At 51.0% G+C, this 15535-nt stretch overlaps 1 protein-coding gene across 6 annotated transcripts in view; it reads left to right on the forward strand.

The window, feature by feature from the left end:
• DIP2A (disco interacting protein 2 homolog A) overlaps positions 1-15535 on the forward strand; it is a 121661-nt gene that overhangs the window by 50657 nt on the left and 55469 nt on the right. For all 6 annotated transcript variants that reach the window (XM_070796457.1, XM_070796475.1, XM_070796442.1 and 3 more), the window contains 10 exons: positions 1657-1748; positions 7825-7935; positions 9103-9226; positions 9569-9678; positions 9955-10057; positions 10494-10558; positions 10739-10832; positions 11763-11882; positions 12795-12909; positions 14180-14319. In XM_070796457.1, the coding sequence (XP_070652558.1) occupies positions 1657-1748; positions 7825-7935; positions 9103-9226; positions 9569-9678; positions 9955-10057; positions 10494-10558; positions 10739-10832; positions 11763-11882; positions 12795-12909; positions 14180-14319 (1074 nt within the window). The remainder of the gene's footprint in view (positions 1-1656; positions 1749-7824; positions 7936-9102; positions 9227-9568; positions 9679-9954; positions 10058-10493; positions 10559-10738; positions 10833-11762; positions 11883-12794; positions 12910-14179; positions 14320-15535) is intronic.

Raw genomic sequence — 15535 nt, forward strand, 5'->3', positions numbered from 1 at the left:
GCTTCCACCTCCATGCACGGCCCTGGGATTCAGTGTTCTTGGGGCCCTGGTCTCCATGCCCCAGCAGCAGCAATTGATGGACATAAGACCATGAAGCACTGATGTCCTATGGGTGGCAGGACCCCAAACCCCCCAGTTTTTGCAAGAACAGCTGTGGAAGATCAGCTCCCCTCCCCAGGGGTTTCCCTGGAGTCAACTCCCCCAGCAGATGGTCTTGCATTTTATCCAGCTTTAAAATCATTTTGGATGGGAATGCTGGTCTGCCATCACTGCCCATTCCTGCTTGGCAGTGGAGCCTCTTACTATATGCATTAAGAGTCACCGGTATTGTTGTATATAGTTGTGGCTCATTCATTTCCATTGAGGAATGAATACTATTTCAGAGTATATGTATCCATCATACTGTTGGTGGATGTTGGGTCATTTCTATCTTGATTGTTACAGTCAGTGCTGCCTGGTACACAAGCATGCGTTCTTGTAGAGCATGTATTAATATTAGGAGAGGAGGCGCTAGCTCGGTCTAGGATAATGACGTTTTTACCTTTGTCAGGTAATTCCAGACCTTTCCAGTTTGCAGTCAGCTGCCTGCTGTGTGAGTCCCTCTCCCTCCCTTTGGCAGCCTAACGTTGAGCTAATCTGCTGAGAACACAGTGATAGTCATTGTGGTGCTAATCTGGTGATGGCTGGTATGTCGCAGTCTTTTCCTGTTTTCATCCTTTAGGTTTTCTCTTTTGTTAAATGCTGTTGAGTCTTCTGCACATTTTTACACAGGGCTCTTTGTAGCATTTTTGTGTTCTGGATGTCTGTACTTGTCAGCAGCTTGTGCTACAAGTGTTGCCGGCCATGTGTCCTGGCTGCTTACGGCTGCACGGCTGGCCTTCTCCTCCCCTCCTGGGCTCGAGCACTGCTGTTCTCCCATCCATGTAGAGACCTGCCACCTGCTGGAGGGAGTGTGTGCATGGTGTCTGTGGACACATGTGGTGTGTGTGTGTGGTGTGTGTGCATGATGTGTGTGTGGTGTCTATGCCAATGTGTGTATGTGACGTGTATGTGTGGTATATTGTAGTGTATGTGTGTGAGGGGTCCAGATGCACCTCTCCAGCAGCCATGGCACTACCGAGTCACCTGGCATCTCCCTGACTGTTCTCTTGAATGAAGAGCAGAAATGAAGATAGGACCCACCTCGTGAATTATTGTTGTAGAGGTGAAATGAACTGCGTGCCACTTGTGTAAGGGGATGAGTGAGACATAGTGGAATGAAAATGCATTCACCGTGATTCACAGTTGATTGAAATAAGAGTGAAGTGTCAATATGATCCCATTTTTAAAAATTATGCATCTTATGTGTGTGTATACACATAAGTACATAACAGAAAGAATGCTTTTTTTCAGCTGGCTTTTCTGTATTCTGAATTTTTTTATAATAAAATGTTTTATTTTTCTGTTAAGAAAAATAAATCTGTAACTTGTTTCTAAGAGAAAACTATGATGTTCATTATCGCATTGTGCAAAATAACTATCACTGGCAACTATTAATATCTGCATTTTCACAATAGAGTAATAATGGTATATAATGAAGTATTATGATTGCTACATTAAAATGGTAACTATTAGTTTCTTAAATTTTACATTGTTAGTATTTTTATTTTATTTTAGGCAAACTTTGGAGTCGAAGTTTAAAACTAGCTTATACGCTACTTAATAAACTGACTAATAAGAACGAACCACTGCTTAAACCTGGAGACAGAGTAAGTAACCCAATGAACCTTTGTTGGAGGGAGGGAGTGAGAGCGGAGGCCAAAAATCCGTTCTGATGGTAGCAGTGCTCTGTCGATTGTTTTGACTCACAGCATTAACACAAAGGGTTTAAGTCAGCAGTGAAAAGTACTGAACGCTGAGAAAGTTTGTGTTGATGTAGATAAAATGATGCTTCCTTTTTTTCTCACTCACTGCACAGTCTCTGATTCTTCAACTTCTTTTCTCTTCTGCTTCATATATGTTGGTTTTAATAAAAATATTAATGTCAGGTATTAATGTTACATTTCCAAAGCTCATATTTTGTGAGGAATCACTGATGTTACTTTGAAATTCTGGGTGTTTTGTATTCATCTCCTTCCCTGTTCCGTGTGGCAGGAAGCCCCCTCTTTCCCACTGGCCAGAATGGAACACAGAGGAGGCTGTTGAGCTGCACTCCCCCCAGTGCAGTTCCTCATCCTGCACTGGTCGGCGGTGACTACATGCGCTGTTCAAATTAACCCAAGAGTTGCGCGAATCCTGTTTCCAGGGATCCGTCACTGATTGTGACCGACAGCTAGCATATTTGATAGAGAAGGAATGTTGAGAAGGAACGTTTCTGCCATTGTGGGAAGTTCTGCCTGCAGCACTGCTCTTCGCAGACTGAGCCAGACATGAGGAGGCCATGCATAACAGGGAGTCCGAATGGTGAAAACCAGCCTGCTCAGCAGGGCCATCCCTGTGAGGAGGGGCGCCTGAGGTCAGCGCACCCAGCAGAAGCGCTGTGAGTAGACAGGGTGGTGCTGAGTTTCAGGCAGCTCTCCAGGTGCCTCAGTCTTTAATGTAAATCAGCAGCCAAGGATATGTAAGGACAGAAACTTGCGTGTGAAAGAGAAGAACCAAAGGTCCAAGAAATGGGCAGAAAAATTAAAGGGGAGGTGGGGGAGAAAGGTCACAAGAAACTGTGGGAAATTCTTCAAGAGATGGGACACCAGACCACCTGCCCTGCCTCCTGAGAAACCTGCATGCAGGGCAGGAAGCAGCAGTGAGAACCGGACCCGGAACAATGACTGGGTCCAAATCGGGAAAGGGATACGTCAAGGCTGTATATTGTCACCCTGCTTATTTAACTTATATGCAGAGTACATCATGCGAAATGTCAGGCTGCATGAAGCACAAGCTGGAATCGAGATTGCTGGGAGAAATATCAATATCCTCAGGTACACAGACGATACCACCCTTATGGCAGAAAGTGATGAAAAACTAAAGAGCATCTTGATGAAAGTGAAAGAGGAGAGTGAAAAAGTTGGCTTAAAGCTCAACATTCAGAAAACTAAGATCATGGCATCCAGTCCCATCACTTCATGGCAAATAGGTGGGGAAACAATGGAAAACAGCGAGACTTTATTTTTCTGGGCTCCAAAATCACTGCAGATGGTGGTTGCAGCCATGAAATTAAAAGATGCTTGCTCCTTGAAATAAAAGCTACGACCAACCTAGACAGCATATTAAAAAGCAGAGGCATTATTTTGCCAACAAAGGTCCGTCTAGTCAAAGCTGTGGTTTTTCCAGTAGTCATGTATGGATGTGAGAGACCATAAAGAAAGCTGAGCACTGAAGAACTGATGCTTTCAAACCTGTGGTGTTAGAGAAGACTCTTGAGAGTCCCTTGGACTGCAAGATCAAACCAGTCAACCCGAAAGGAAATCAGTCCTGAATGTTCATTGGAAGGACTGATGCTGATGCTCTAATACTTTGGCCACCTGATGCAAAGAACTGACTCAATGGAAAAGACCCTGATGCTGGGCAAGATTGAAGGCAGGAGGAGAAGGGGATGACAGAGGATGGGAGGTTGGATGGCATCACCAATTTGATGGACATGAGTCTGAGCAGGCTCTGGGAGTTGGTGATGGACAGGGAAGCCTCATGTGCTGCAGTCCATGGGGTCACAAAGAGTCAGATACGACTGAGCGACTGAACTGAACTGAACTGGGGAAGAAAGGGAGGGAGGAAGAGGAAACAAACCAGCTTGGAGGAAAGATAGACCCTGAAAATAAGTTTTTAAAAATATTAGCGTTAACATCCCTGGAGATCTGATATGAGGATTTAGCTCTATAAATCAAGGAAAAGATACTAGTAGGGGAGACTGAGAGATGGAAAGTAGGAGGAACAGTTCAGGTTAGACTTGATCATGAAGGCTGCCCTCTAAGATAACTTCTAGAGGAGAGAGGGAAATATTGCATCGTAATAGTGATGTCAGACCATTTCCAGAGCTGGAGTCAAGGACCTGTGGGGGTTCAGGGGCCCACACCGAGGCACCGACCCAGGTACTGGAAGGTGGATTCAGCTTTCAGGGAGAGTGGGCTGTCTGGGAAGGCCCAGCAGCCCCAGAGCTGGGCTTCTTGGTGTGATACTGGAGGACACGGAGCAGTATTTTCAACCTTCAGGTCTGTTCCTGGGCAGTCAACAACGATGAGGACAGGGCATTGTTTTCAGACAGGCAGCACTCAGTCAGTCAGAGAGGTGAGGACGGGCAGTGTTTTCAGACAGGCAGCGCTCAGACAGTCTCAGAGGTGAGGACAGGGCAGCGTTTTCAGACAGGCGGCACTCAGCCAGTCACAGAGCTAAGGATGGGGCACAGTTTTCAGACAGGCAGCGCTCAGACAGTCACAGAGGTGAGGACGGGGCACTGTTTTCAGACAGGCAGCACTCAGTCAGAGAGGTGAGGATGGGCAGTGTTTTCAGACAGGCAGCACTCAGGCAGTCACAGAGGTGAGGATGGGGCAGCGTTTTCAGACAGGCAGCACTCAGACAATCTCAGAAATGAGGACAGAGCAGCGTTTTCAGACAGGTGGCACTCAGCCAGTAACAGAGGTGAGGATGGGGCACTGTTTTCAGACAGGCAGCATTCAGACTGTCACAGAGCTGAGGATGGGGCACTGTTTTCAGACAGGCAGCGCTCAGACAGTCACAGAGGTGAGGATGGCACTGTTTTCAGACAGGCAGCACTCAGACAGACAGAGGTAAGGATGGGGCAGTGTTTTCAGACAGGAGGCACTCAGACAGTCACAGAGGTAAGGATGGGGCGTTGTTTTCAGACAGGCAGCGCTCAGTCACAGAGGTGAGGATGGGCAGTGTTTTCAGACAGGCAGCACTCAGACAGTCACAGAGGTGAGGACGGGGCACTGTTTTCAGACACGTAGGCCTCAGACAGTCACAGAGCTGAGGACGGGGCACTGTTTTCAGACACGTAGGCCTTAGACAGTCATAGAGCTGAGGACGGGGCACTGTTTTCAGACAGGCAGCACTCAGACCGTCAGAGAGGTGAGGACGGGGCAGTGTTTTCAGACAGGCAGCACTCAGACAGTCAGAGAGGTGAGGACGGGCAGTGTTTTCAGACAGGCAGCTCTCAGACAGTCACAGAGGTGAGGACGAGCAGTGTTTTCAGACAGGCGGCACTCAGACAGTCACAGAGGTAAGGATGGGGGACTGTTTTCAGACAGGCAGCCCTCAGACAGACAGAGGTGAGGATGGGGGACTGTTTTCAGATAGGCAGCCCTCAGACAGACAGAGGTGAGGATGGGGCACTGTTTTCAGACAGGAAGCACTCAGACAGTCACAGAGGTGAGGACGTGGCACTGTTTTCAGACAGGCAGCTCTCAGTCACAGAGGTGAGGACAGGTACTGTTTTCACACAGGCAGCACTCAGATAGTCTCAGAGGTGAGGACCGGCACTGTTTTCAGACAGGCAGCACTCAGACAGTCACAGAGGTGAGGACGGGGTGCCGTTTTCAGACAGGCGGCACTCAGACAGTTGGCTCTGATGGACTGTCTCGGGAAGTTAACAGAAGAAGTGCTTCAGCATAGGAGTAACTGGTCAGACAGGAGAGCTACCAGGGTGACCTCAAGCTGCAGACCAAGAAGCAGCCCAACCGAGATCAGGAGGATGACACCCCAGGTGGGCCGACTGGTCAGCAGCTCATGAAACCGTGAGCTTACCTGCCTGGCTAGTTATTTGGAAATACTACTGCCTGGGTTTGACAACCCAGTGGAGCATTTCTGAGAAAGCTGGCTGGTGCACATAGGGAATGAAGCTGGTGAAAGAGACAGTGACTGTCCCACCAGAAGACAGGGCGGGGCTTGGCTGTAGAAGTTTGAGCAGTACCAGACGATACCTTATGTACCTGATGCTTTAGGACAGACCTGCTGGAAACCCGGGCTCCTGTTGTGCTTTACAGGGAGTCTGAGAATCACTCATTTCTTTCTCTGGAGGTAAGTTCTTGCAAGGACATACTTACAGATACTCTATTGACTTGAAAGTGGATCCACGTAGTTGGGTTAGTTATAAAAAAGCTGACGAGATCACAGTTAGAGAGTTAGTGATCGGAGGTGGGTGGCAAGTTCATCCTCCTGTTATAATGTCTTTTATAAAATTGAACAGACACAACTCTTTATAAGAGATTCTCTAAAAATGTGTTCAAATCAGTCGCTCATTCATGTCCAACTCTTTGCAGCCCCATGGACTGCAGCATGCCAGGCTTCCCTGTCCATCACCAACTCCCAGAGCTTGCTCAAATTCATGTCTATCAAATCGGTGATGCCATCCAACCATCTCATCCTCTGTTGTCCCCTTCTCCTCCTGCCTTCAGTCTTTCTCAGCATCAGGGTCTTTTCCAATGAGTCAGTTCTTCGCATCAGGTAGCCAAAGTATTGGAGCTTCAGAATCAGCATCAGTCCTTCCAATGAATATTCACGTATATGCTCTACCAAACATCCAGTCTCAAGGCTCACAATCCTTTTAGTGGGACAAACGCTTATTAACATCACCCTTCAAAGGAGATCTTTGCCATTTTCAAGAAACTTGTTAGAAACTTGATTTCCAGACCTCAAGTACAGAATGAATATAGATGAAGTTTTGTCTTATTCAAGGGTTATTAGTTATCCAAGGCTCTGTGTTAACAGTCTCCTCATAAACTATTCTGGCTTACCATTTAGGTTTCAAGCACACTTACTACAATGTTATGGCATTACAAATATTCCTAAATAGCTTTTGATTTAACCAGATATTGTAAGACATGGAAATTGGGATGATGGGAGAAGAGCGAGGGGAAGAGGGCAGAGGGCTCAGGGTTCGTCTGCTATAAAAGGAAGTAAAGCGCCTAATACCTTCAGACATGAGATGCAGCAAGATGAGCATAGTGTCTGAAAAGACGAGAGAGTTGGCCAAGGGGAGGGTTTAAGATGTGTTAGAAGTGGTTGCCTTGTGGGGTGGGGAAGAGTACAGGGTGCTCTTTTTCATTAGTGCTTTTTGTCATTTTAAATCTCTGTGTTCAAAAAAATTTTTTAATAAATATGTAAGGTAAATAGAATATGTAATTTTGGGGGCCATGCTTGTGGCATATGGGATCTAGTTCCCTGACCAGGGATCAAACCTCAGTCCCCTGCGTTGGGAATGTGAAGTCTTAACCACTGGACCACCAGGTAAGTCCTGAGAACGTATAATTTAAACTGTGGCAGCATGATGACCAGATGAAAGCAGGGAGTGGACACCCTGTGGAGACTCAGAGGGAGAGGGCAGGTGTTGGGGGCAGGGTCTTGCTGAGGTATTCTGTGCCCCCCACTCTCCCCTGTTAGTGTTTCAGTCTTGAGTGAAGATCTGTCCAATTAAACTTCAGTGTCCAGATTCCCTTTTGGAAGATACTTGGATATACTTTGATTCCGGGTTCTCTTTTCATATCCAGGTGTTTTTGTCCTGGGCTACTTGATGGTGGGTGGTGGTCCATCACACCTGTCCCTGAGTGGTCAGAGTGGATGGAGGTGGATTTAGACCCACTGGCAGACCCAGCCGGACTTACTTTGCCAAACTTGCTTTTTATTAGGCCCAGGAATTTAACATGTTTTGTTACATGTGGAGTAAAGACTTTAACCTAAAAAGTATGTAATAGAAGTTACATGGTTGTGGAAACTTAAGAACCAAGTATTAACACACAAAGTAACATTTTCTGAGCTAAAATCTGTCTCATCAGCAGGTATGCAGATGACTGGCTTCTTCCCGAGTGGTTTGCAGGGTTTTCCTTTGTGCTCTCGTAGGTGGCGCTGGTGTTTCCGAATAGTGACCCAGTGATGTTCATGGTTGCGTTCTACGGGTGTCTCCTGGCCGAGCTGGTTCCTGTCCCCATCGAAGTGCCGCTCACCAGAAAGGTAGCGCGTGGTGCCAGCTCGGTTCGTGGTCCCTGAGGCTTGGTCCTGAAGCCCCGCATCCAGTGCAGGTGTCTTCGTGTCCTTGCTCCAGGCGCCTCTTGATGGGCGAGGACAGGCGGGCGGGCTTCAGAGAGACCCGGGCAGCTTCACCCAGATGCCCTTTCATGTGTCTCCCTGGGAGAAAGGCACAAGAACACCTGTTGGTGCTGATATCCCAACAGAAATGAACGTCTTTTCTTCTAACGAATAGAATTTGGGATCTGATGAGATTCTGTTAAACCTTTTCTCAAAATGATGTGCTTCTTGATAATAATTTTCACTTCTGGATGAGTCAGTCATTACAGAGATGTGTTACAGCTCATTTCTCAGTGATAAACACATGACTTGAGACCCTCCTGTGTTCGATCACCTCCAAAACAGTGAGCACATCTCATTGCTCACAGGTGGCTTCCAGTGGGGGAGGGGCTGATGTCCTAGATAGCTATTACACTTTAGATATAAATACCAGGGCTGCTGTCTATGGGGTCACACAGAGTCGGACACGACTGAAATGAGTTAGCAACCAGTAATCTGATTACTGAAAAGTGTATTATTCTAGTAGACTCAACATGTATTTTAGAAAATCGTAGTTTCCTGTTGTATCCCAGTGTTCAGGTAATTATTAACATGAGCATTATCAGCAAGAAATATTCGAATTTGAAAATCCTCAAAGTAAAACTTGTGAATAAACGCAGTATATCCCAAAGGGTTATATATATGATACGCAGATATTTGAATACAGGGTTTTTAGGGAAAGATTCGAGTTTCTAAAACTTATATGAAGGAAATGATAAAATGCTACTGAAGGACATATTCTGTGTAAAAATAATTAAGATTGTTAAAGGTCAGACCTCCCCAGATTAATCTGTAAACTTCAAACACAAATCAAGTGTAAATTTCAGTGCTATTATTTTTGGAGTTTATTAAAATGCTAGTAAGTGTCATTTGCAAGAAAACTAAGAGAAATTAGTCAGTTACCCAGAACTTTATCTTTTGAACTTAAGAACTTAAGTATTTCCTTTTGAGGGAAATATGCACACACCTCTCGGGTTGACCTGGTCTAGCTTTGCACATTCTGAGAAAAGCTGTCTTGTGTGCGAGCAAGCCCCTGCCCCTCTGTTTCTGCAGGATGCTGGCAGCCAGCAGGTCGGGTTTCTGCTGGGCAGCTGTGGCGTCTCCCTGGCCCTGACCACGGATGCTTGTCAGAAAGGCCTGCCCAAGGCTCAGACCGGAGAGGTGGTGACCTTCAAAGGTGGGCCCATGGGCGGGGAGCATGTGGCAGGGTTCTCTGCTAAACTGGGCCCTTGGGCGTCCTTTCCTGTCAGCAGCCGCTACAGAGACAAAGGGGCCTTCAGCAAAAGTGGGGCCTTGTTTTAGACCTTGGTGAATCTCGCTCCTCACTTGGCTCAGGGTCTAGACCTGTGTTGACCAGCCTGGCGGCCGCTGGTCATTAAACATAAGTACATGAAGGTCAAGTGAGACGGGGGCTCCTGCCCACCTTTCAGTGGCTCGGGCAGCGTGTTGGACACAGAGGTGTTGGGAGGGAGCAGGGCCCTCTGACCCTGCCTCTGTATGTCCCTGTCTGCCCTCACAGGCTGGCCCCCCCTCACCTGGCTGGTGATCGATGGGAAGCACCTGACCAAGCCCCCCAAGGACTGGAACCCGGCAGTGCAGGATGCGGGGCCCGGGACCGCCTACATCGAGGTAGTGCCTTGCTGAGCCCCGCGCTCGGGCACCTCCATGTGTGCTTTTCCTTCACCCCAGAAAGGCACGGTGCCTCACCCAGAGCCGCCCCTGCTGCCTCCCTGGGGACCACCTGTGTGCCCTGTCGCCCCTCACCCACCCAGGGTGAGCCTGACGTCAGCTGAGGGCATCACCTCGAGGGCCCGGGCATACCGTGGGCTCTGGTCGAACCTGTGGTGAGTGAAGGACAGCCTCCAGAAATGTCACCTAATGAGCTCATGCTTTGGAATCTTTCAGTACAAAACCAGCAAGGAGGGAAGTACGGTGGGAGTGGCGGTGTCCCATGCGTCCCTGCTGGCGCAGTGCCAGGCTCTGACCCAGGCGTGCGGCTACTCAGAAGGTAAGGGCTGGGGTGGCTCTCTGGCCCCTCCTAGAGCTTGCCCAGTGAGGCCTGTGGGAGGGGAGGGACATGGCATGCTATGGTCCTGGGACTGGAGACTGGGGCGGGGCATGGGAACTAGAGATCCTCCACTGCCCTCTGCTCCACGTCGGAGAGGAGAGGGAGGTGTGCACTCCTGCGGCCTCTGGAGTGTGGCTGCTCCCTGTGTTTCCAGAAGACCAGTCAGCTTGTTCTCTGTGCTAACTCGCAGTTGTGTGATCTGCTTTCACATTTACCAAGATTGTTGACTGGTTGGGACATGGTATTTGGAAGTGCTGTGTATGTTTCCTAGAACTCCTATTTGTTGATGATGTAATCATCTCAGGGTGTCTCTGAAAATGCATGTGACTTGTGAGGAGGGTCGCTTGGTTGTTTAACCATCTTTGTCCACTTTCAGCTGAAACATTAACAAATGTGCTGGATTTCAAAAGGGATGCCGGCCTGTGGCATGGAGTGTTAACAGTGAGTGCTGTGTCTATACTACCTAACTGTGGGGAGGTTGCTAACGTTTTACGCCCATGGGCAACACCAAGCCCCACTGTGGCTGGTGGAGTCAGCCCTTGTGCTGTGAGTAGAGCTCTGACACTCTCTGTGCCTCTCCTGGTGGGGCCCCCCACCCCACAACCGCGGGTCTCTTCACAGAGTATCTTGAAGAGGATACATGTGGTCAGCATCCCATATGCGCTGATGAAGGCGAACCCACTCTCCTGGATTCAGAAAGTGTGTGTGTATAAAGGTAACAGAGGAATGTCATCTGTCTGTGCGCCCTTCCTTAGAGGGGTCTTTGAGTTAGTCTTTGGTGATTAAGAAATAATACAGTAGCACACAGAGCTGCAGGCGGGGGCCAGGGCAGGCACCCCCTGCCCCACAGCCTGACTCTCCAGTGCTGGGAATAGGGGGCTCGTGGAGGATGGCTCTGTTCGGTGTGGCCGTAGACTCCTGACTTCATGCTGTCACATAAACGCTCCTGTTCTTAGCTCTTGAGATGGCATGAATTTGAAGTTAGGGCTCTTCAAGCCACCAGTAGCAAAGCTGATTGTTCAAACAAAACAGTTTATGATCCAGAGCAGTGGGGCTGCCTGCAGGGCCACACCCACCCTGCTGTCCATCTGGAGTCAGTCGGTGCTTCCTGAGCATGGCCACTCCTGCACCGTCCGGGTGTCCCCGGGCTCTGCTCCAGCAGGGCTTGGCGGGTCTGCTGTGTCCTGGGTGCCCCATTCGTGTTGACCACACTAATGATGTTGCCAGTTATGGAGTGCAGACATGGGCTGTGCCCTGTGGGGGGCTGTCTCTGATGACCCTGTCTGACAGATGAAAACCGAATCCTAGGGGGGCGGTTGGCAGTGCCCCTTCCTGCTAGAGGGAGCAGGGTCCCCCTTGTCGGGGAAGGACAGCCAGAGAAGGGCAGCCGAAGAGGGGCAGCTGGGGAAGGGCAGCTGGAGAGCAAGAGGCAGGTGTGGTGGGGGCAGGGAGAGAGTCAGAACGGCCCCTGCACTGAGCTGCCTTCCAGGCAGGCCAGATGGGGGAAGCCCAGAGGCTGGGCTGTGGGAGCACATGGCCTACTCTGTGGGCCTGCCTGCCCGTGACCCAGTGGGCTGTGGGGAGCACGTGGCCTGCTCTGTGGGCCTGCCTGACTGTGACTCAGGCACATCCTGCTCCCCTGCAGCCCAAGCTGCACTGGTGAAGTCCCGCGACATGCATTGGTCTCTCTTGGCTCAGAGAGGTCAGAGGGACGTCAGCCTCAGCTCCCTGCGCCTGCTGATCGTGGCTGATGGTGCAAACCCCTGTGAGTACTGCCCACCCCCCAACCCCGGAACCCCTGTATAGCGTGGCCCTGACAACCCTAGGCTCCTGGGTACCTGACTGTTGGGAGGGCACCCCACCTTCTAGCACTCCAAAGCCTCTTATTCCCTCCACCCGCCCCTGAGCCCCTCGTCCTGCCTCCAGAGCACCACAGGCCGCTGGCTCCTCTGCGTCTCCACCACACTCTTGGCGCAGCTGCTGAGCCACCAGGAGCCCCTCCCCAGGCCGGCCGTCCCACAGATCCCAGCACTCTGAGTGCCCATCACTTCCCTGATGCTCTGAGTGATCTGGACTGTCTTGTTTGCCCTCTGCTGGACTTAAGGACCCATGGCCAGGTTCCCTCCTTTCCTGAGCCTCCCTGTGGCAGAACGCTGCAGGTCGGGGTGCAGCCCTGGTCCCGGTGGGGGCAAGGCTGTGCTGACTTAGGCCCTGATCAGGCAGCACCACCATAGACGGTGGCTGGGCAAGTGGGCAGAGAGGCAGGGTTGAAGGGCTGGGCTGCCCGTGCAGGGAGAGGCATGTTGAAGCCACTGGCAGACTGCAGCTGCGGGGCGCATCCAGGAGCGGGTGCTCACAGGGCCGGGCCGCGTGCTGCAGAAGGTTCAACTCCAGCTCTGTGAGTGGCCGGGGTCGCCTCCCATTTGGCACAGCTGCCAGTAGGTGGGCGAGGCTATCAGACCTCAGACTCCACGCCAGGGGTGAGAGTCAGCTTCTTATTTGCTAGCGATTTGAAAACGCATCCTGTTTTTTGTGGAAACAGCCCCCCCACCACCATGAGACTAATGGGTTGATTGAGGTGAAGGGGTACAGCGTCTGGGCCTGGCGCCAGGCATCTTCCACACTGGGTGCCTGACGGCCTTCCGCTCAGCTCTCGTGTCCACTCTGTCTCATGCAGGGTCCATATCCTCCTGTGATGCGTTCCTCAACGTCTTCCAGGCCAGAGGGCTGAGGCCAGAGGTCATCTGCCCCTGTGCCAGCTCGCCGGAGGCACTCACCGTGGCCATCCGCAGGTAGCTGATCAGTTGCTCTGTCTTTTTGCTCGTTCAGCTGAATTACCTGTGAGAGCAAATTTGGTTGATTTGTTCCTGAGCAAGAGAAACTGTGAGCAGTGCCTGGTCTGGGGCCTGTCTCCAGGCGTGTTCATGTCATAGTGGGGCTGCCCCGACTGCCACGTCTGCACGCCCTGTTGGCCACACGTCCCTCCCTGGCTGTCCTGATTTGTGACACAGTTCCATGGTGGCTCCCTGGACCACCATCCCTGGATTATTCCAGCCCAGGACTTGCCCTGTTCTGATGGGGTTGGGAGGCCTGAAAGACACAGCCTCCTGCTCTGTGCTCACCCACATGACTCCCCAGGCCCCAACGGGGTCACCTTCCTGCCCAGTCATCTCTGCTCACCTAAGGCTGCTGTCCATGCCCCTCTGCTCACCTAAGGCTGCTGTCCATGCCCCTGAGTACCATCCTCAGGTAGAGGGCAGTGCACTCACATTTGCGGGCACTTTGTTAATTTCCCACTCTCAACTTAGTTGTTAGAGAGTGAGTTTCAGTTGTAGTCTTGTATTATGTTGTTTATTTATCCATGGCAGTAAGAAATCTTTAACATGTTGATAAGAATCAGCATTAACAACATCACCTTTATCCTCCCCAGACCACAGTGGGTTCTTCATGCCTTTGTTCTGCGGTGACCTCTTATGCTCAGCAAAGTGGTTTTTCTTACTGGAGGAGACGTGACATTTGATTCTCAGCCTCCCAGCTCCTGCTGCTGTGAAACCAATCAGGCCCAAACTTGGCATTGCAGCAGCAGCCGCTTTACTGCCCCTGGCTTCTCACAGTCGGGAGTCGGGACCCCTCTTTGGGGCAGTCTGCTGCAGCTCGGTGGCCTTTGGCTGGAATAGGTCGTGCAGCCTGCTGTTCTGCCGTGGCTCCAGGCCACCTCCTCTGGTCTCTGGGTCCTCTGGGCTTGCTCCCAGGAAGCATGGACTCTGCTTACCTGCTGCCTGGGGCTCTGGGCACTGTCCCAGTACTACCTGCCTGGTGGAAGCAGTCACCTTTGTGCCCTCCTTGAAAGGCATGCAGCATCATTGCATGGTCCCCGCAGCCCCCTGGTCCCCTGCTGTGGAGCACATGGGGTGGGGTGTCATGCGGACCTGTGAGGATGCAGCCTGCCCCTGGGGTCTCACAGCCAGCATCCCCACAGCCTAGCACCAGCCGGCTCTTTGCTGCACATCATCCTGTTGTCAGGGAGCTGTCCCCTCGTCAGTTAATAAATTTTGTTTCCAGGCCGCCTGACCTGGGGGGCCCTCCTCCAAGAAGAGCTGTGCTGTCCATGAGTGGCCTCAGTCACGGGGTGATCAGAGTGGATGCTGAGGAGAAGCTGTCGGTCCTCACAGTTCAGGACGTCGGCCAGGTGATGCCTGGAGGTGAGGGCACAGTGGGGTCATAGTGGGGAAGGGTCTTGTACTGTGGCTGGATGGGCTCCAGAGCACACAAATACCAGGCTTCAGATGGTCCATGTGGGCTGGGATTTTTGTTTGTAACATGTTTTCTGTTTTTTGCCTCCCTTTGTATCAAGGGCAGTGTGTTTGCCCCATGACCCTGCCTTGGTCCTCTCAGGGCTGGGGAGTAGTGACAGAGCTCCCCACTGGAAGCTCGTGCACCAGGCGGTCACATGCTTGTCCCTTGGCGAGGCCTGCAGCCCTCAGGCCCTCAGCTGCAGGCACCAATGATGGGGTTGTCTTGGTCCTGCCGAGGGCCTGTTAGGTGAGCAGCAGTGGGACCCTAAGGGCTCCAGGAAGGCCACGGGCCTGGATGGTGCACGAGTCACAGGTGGGGCAGCAGTGAGGGAGGGTGATGGCACCGTCTCCCCACAGGGCCCCCCTTAAGCAGTGTCACAGCAGGGAATTTAGAGCAGAGCCAGCCAGAGGCCAGTGGCTTTGTGAGTAGGGGGTGCCCTGCATGTGCTCTGAGGCTGCCCCTTGCCATGGCTACCCTGCAGTGCTCCAGCTCCCCTCCTGCCCGTGCCCAACCTTCTGGCGACCCTGGAGAGCAGCTTCTATCTCCACTCAGGCCCTGTCATGGTGCGCCCTAGTCCCGGGCCCAGGACCATGTCTGCAGCTCTGCCTCTGGTAGGCTCTCAGAACAGGCTGGGCACCAGAGGGAGGGACATGGTTGCATCTGGCCCAGTGGTAGAGCTGGGGATCAGCACACAGAACAAGGATGGACATTTATTAGATTGGTGCAAACATAATTGCGGTTTCAGATGTAAATTTTAGATCATTGTAACTAGGCTCAAACACATCTTTATTAATCAAAATAGGAACTATTACAGTCAACACATTTTTAAATTTTTTTTTTCATTTTTAAATTTTTAACTAATTATTTTTTTTTAATTGGAGGTTACAATATTGTAGTGGTTTTTGCCATACATTTACATGAATCAGCCATGGGTGTACATGTGTTCCCCATCCTGAACCCCCCTCACACCTTTCTCCCCATCCCATCCCTCAGGGTCATCCCAGTGCACCAGCCCTGAGCACCCTGTCTCATGCATCAAACCTGGACTGGCGATCTGTTTCACATATGATAATATACATGTTTCAGTACTATTCTCTCAAATCATCCCACCCTTGCCCTCTC

This window comes from Bos indicus, chromosome 1 (assembly GCF_029378745.1).
Source record: "Bos indicus isolate NIAB-ARS_2022 breed Sahiwal x Tharparkar chromosome 1, NIAB-ARS_B.indTharparkar_mat_pri_1.0, whole genome shotgun sequence".
In the NCBI taxonomy this organism is placed as follows: domain Eukaryota; kingdom Metazoa; phylum Chordata; class Mammalia; order Artiodactyla; family Bovidae; genus Bos; species Bos indicus.